This window comes from Mus caroli, chromosome 4, assembly GCF_900094665.2.
Source record: "Mus caroli chromosome 4, CAROLI_EIJ_v1.1, whole genome shotgun sequence".
In the NCBI taxonomy this organism is placed as follows: Eukaryota; Metazoa; Chordata; class Mammalia; order Rodentia; family Muridae; genus Mus; species Mus caroli.
In genome coordinates, this window is record NC_034573.1 from 35,032,492 (window position 1) to 35,036,344 (window position 3,853).

A 3,853-nucleotide genomic window follows, 5' to 3' on the forward strand; every position below is an offset into this window, starting at 1 on the left:
TGAGGGGGAGCAGCAGTGGAGGATGGGGAGCAGCAGTGGAGGATGAGGGGGAGCAGCAGTGGAGGATGAGGGGGAGCAGCAGTGGAGGATGGGGAACAGCAGTGGAGGATGAGGGGGAGCAGCAGTGGAGGATGGGGGGGAGCAGCAGTGGAGGAGGGGGAGCAGCAGTGGAGAATGAGGACAAGGTCTTTAAACCAACATCCAGCCAGATGTTCTGGAATCAGGTCTCAGCAAGACAGCAAGGTACGCTGGACTGCCCAGGTGCCAAACTTTATCCAACATTCCTTTATCCTGAACTCCACCTCCTGGTGGTTCTGATCTTCTATCTACAAACTGAGGGTCACAGGTCATGAGTCTGAAGATGAGGGTGCCCTACAAACCTGGGAGGAGTTCCAGAGGAACTAGAGCTGGCAGCACATACGCAGGGAGGCCTCTCCTAGAAAGGCGGCTGCTGGACAGCACCACCACAGAGCCAACATGAGAAAACACAAGTCTAATTCAGGTTGCAAAGACAGGACTTTTTCATTGAGAACCGACGGAGGAGCAGGGAAATTGACATTTGGCTAGTTGCCCCTGGCAGCAATGGAGAAACAGGCAACTTCTGTTCCAGAGAGGGCAGGGCTGTAAAGCTGCTCTTCAGGCCAGTTCAGCCACTCTCTACTGCACTTCATTCAGCCAGGGCCAAGTTTGTAGACTGCAGCCGCTCTGTCTCTTGGCAGATGTATTGCTCCACTGTGTCACACTCTGCTAAGAACACCTGCAAGACAGACACAGGCAGTGACATTCAGGGCCCTCCTGGGACAAGCCAGCCATTGCTCAGACAAGGTTCTTTGTTTAGCCACTCTGGAGGACCTGGAGATTAGACTCTAAACAGCCTGTGCACGGACGGTCATGGGCTCCCAGCCTGGACTCCAAGCTTCATGAGAGGAAGTGAGAGTCAAACAAAGGCCCGTGGTTTGAGGATGATTTAGGGCAAAAACCCTGTAAAGGGGAACTGGACACAACAATGGCCCTTACCAGAACTTCGTCAGCCCTATCTGCTCTCCAGTGGACATGTCCAAACTGATTAACATGGAGACAAGAATCCCCTTCTTGGGTTCATGCTAATGAATAACAACAGACCATGTGTCTTACCAGAGTTCTACACTACCCTGTTTTGAACAAATAAGCACACATACCACCACACGAATGTGTTATAGCTTGTCATGTAGTACCATGTGACTCACCTGAACCTTTTTCACCAAATTCTTCCTTTTTAGCCTGCTGTCTTTAAATTGTTCTGGTAGGACCTATGAAAGAAACAGATGGCACCAAATAGCTAATATCAGCAGTGACAATGACATGACACCAAGCAGGTCAGCATTATGAGTAAGATGTGCATTTTCAGGCATCATTTCTCTAGATCTGCGTCCTATGCGGCTCTCTTCATGGCTCTTGTCCCTATGTTTGCTCCTCTCCTTGGCTGCAATGTCTGGACTGTGACCTGATCTGAATCAGGTTTTGTTTTTTACTCTTTCTTACATATACATGTATGCCAGGAAAAGTACTTTCTGTTATTCTGGTTTGGGTTTTCTTTTCTTTTTTTGGGTTTTCTAGACAGGGTTTCTCTGTGTAGCCCTGGCTGTCCTGGAACTCACTCTGTAGACCAGGCTGGCCTTGAACTCAGAAATCCGCCTGCCTCTGCCTCCCGAGTGCTGGGATTAAAGGTGTGCGCCACCACCGCCAGGCGGAAGGCTTATTTATTTTATGGGTGTTTTGCCTGCATGTGTATCTACACCACACGCATGCCTGGGACTTGAGGAGGCCCAAAGAGGACACTGGATCCCCTGGAACTTGGCTTAGAGAGGGTTGCAAGGTACTGTGTAGACTCTGGGAATCAAATCCAAGTTCTCTGGAAGAGCTACTGGTACTTGTAACCACCGAACCATCTCCCTGGCTCCACAATGGCTTTCTTATACAGCCCAGGACTACCTGCCTGGGGCAGATGCAGCTCATAATGGACTCTATCAATTACCAAAACAACCTTGCCCCAGTGTGCCTATAGGTCACGCTCATCTGGGTAATCCCTCAGTTGAGATGTATTTCTTAGGTACCTCTAGGCTGTGTTCAGATGACAGTTAAAGCCAACTAAGACACACAGTACCTGGCACATAACAGTAGATGTTTGACATCCCCGAGCAACAGATTTGCCCAGGTAACACAAGTGTAATACTGACAGAACGAAATAGACTGAAATATTGCCACTAGAGATGAGTACCTCTGGGGTTAGAGAGATAGTTCAGTGATTAAGAGCACTGATTGCTCTTCCAGAGGTCCTAAATTCAATTCCCAGCAACCACATAGTGGCTCACAACCATCTGTAATGGCATCTGGTGCCCTCTCCTGGCCTGCAGGCATACATGCAGGCAGAACGCTGTATACATAAATAAATAAAATGTTAAAAGTAAATAAAAAGGCTAGTACCTCTATATGAATGTTTACTTACCATTGTGTCAATCTCCTCCAAGATCTTCATGAATTGCTCAATTGTTGCTTTTACTTTCCTATCAAGTTTGCACAGAGCCTCCGCTTGTAATTCCTTAGCCAGAAAACCCTGAGAAGGAATAAGGCACTATTGCAAGTGTTTGAGACTCATGGAAAACCATGCCAATAGACTGGTGAAGCAACCCAGAGATCACCACTGAGCTAAGAAGCCCGGCTAGATCTCAGACCTTCATTCCCTGGGAAAATGAGAAATGCTTGCCTTGGCCAGACTAAGAATACTACCAGGGTGCGGACTGCTCTTCCTCTCACAGTCCACTGAGGCATGAATGCCTCCTGAGGGACTACGGTGCAGCCTTCAACACAGGTGCATACATGCACATAAGAAGCAGACATTAAGAGAACAGACTGAAAAGCTGGGCACAGTGCATCAAGGGTTGGCGTGAGGTGCCTTTGTCAAACACTGTGTGGTGGTTTGAATAAAAATGGCCCCCATATATTTGTATGCTTGGTCATTAGGGAGTAGTGCTACTTGACAAGGATTAGGAAGTGTGGCCTTGTGGGAGGAAATGTGTCACTGGGGGTGGGCTTTGGGGTTTTAAAAGCCTAAGCCAGGCCCAGTGTCTCTCTCTAAGTGTTGCCTGTGGATTGAAATGAAGAATTCTCAGCTACCTCTCCAGCACAAAGTCTGCCTGCATGCCACCATGCTTCCTGCCATGATGATAATGGACTAATTAAACCTCTGAACTTTAAGCCAGCCACAAATAAATGCTTTCTTCTTTTAAGAGTTGCTGTGGTCACGGCACCTCTTCACTGACTAAGACTCCGCCTTATTTTTTGAGACAGGGTCTTTTACTGAATCTGGAGCTTGCCCAATTTGGCTAGACTGCTTGGGCAGTGAGCAGCTGGGATCCAGTCCTCTTCTCTTTGCCTCCCCTACAGTGTGCCATCATGCCCAGTTTCTGCATGGATGCTGGGAATCTGAACCCAGGTCCTGATGCTGTGTGGCAAGCACTTTATCAGCTTGCCACATCCCCAACTTTGGCTTAAGATCTTAAAGCAAGTTACTTAAACTTGCCACGTCTCACTGATCTCAGATGATGGAATGCTGAAGGGGCAGATGTAACTCATAACTCATGGCACAGATAGATACACAAGATAACAGAGGATGACGGTATTATTTTGGTTTTGAGATAGGATCTCTAACTCACTGCATAGTCAATGCTGCCCTTAAACTCCTGATCCCGTCTCTTGCTCTGAGAAAAGCTATGATTACAGTGTACAAGCCCTGTACTGGCTATTTTTGTGTCAACTTGACACAGCTGGAGTTATCACAGAGAAAGGAGCTTCAGTTGAGGAAATGCCTCCATGA

The 3,853-nt window shown here is 47.8% G+C and overlaps 1 protein-coding gene across 1 annotated transcript in view; it reads right to left on the reverse strand.

The window, feature by feature from the left end:
• Positions 1-478: 478 nt before the first annotated feature.
• Positions 479-3,853, reverse strand: part of Bag1 (BCL2 associated athanogene 1) — a 12,001-nt gene continuing 8,626 nt past the window's right edge. The window contains exons 6-8 of the mRNA XM_021159811.1: positions 2,486-2,593; positions 1,227-1,289; positions 479-757 (exon numbers count right to left, since the gene is read on the reverse strand). Of these exons, the coding sequence (XP_021015470.1) occupies positions 668-757; positions 1,227-1,289; positions 2,486-2,593 (261 nt within the window). The 3' untranslated portion in view covers positions 479-667. The remainder of the gene's footprint in view (positions 758-1,226; positions 1,290-2,485; positions 2,594-3,853) is intronic.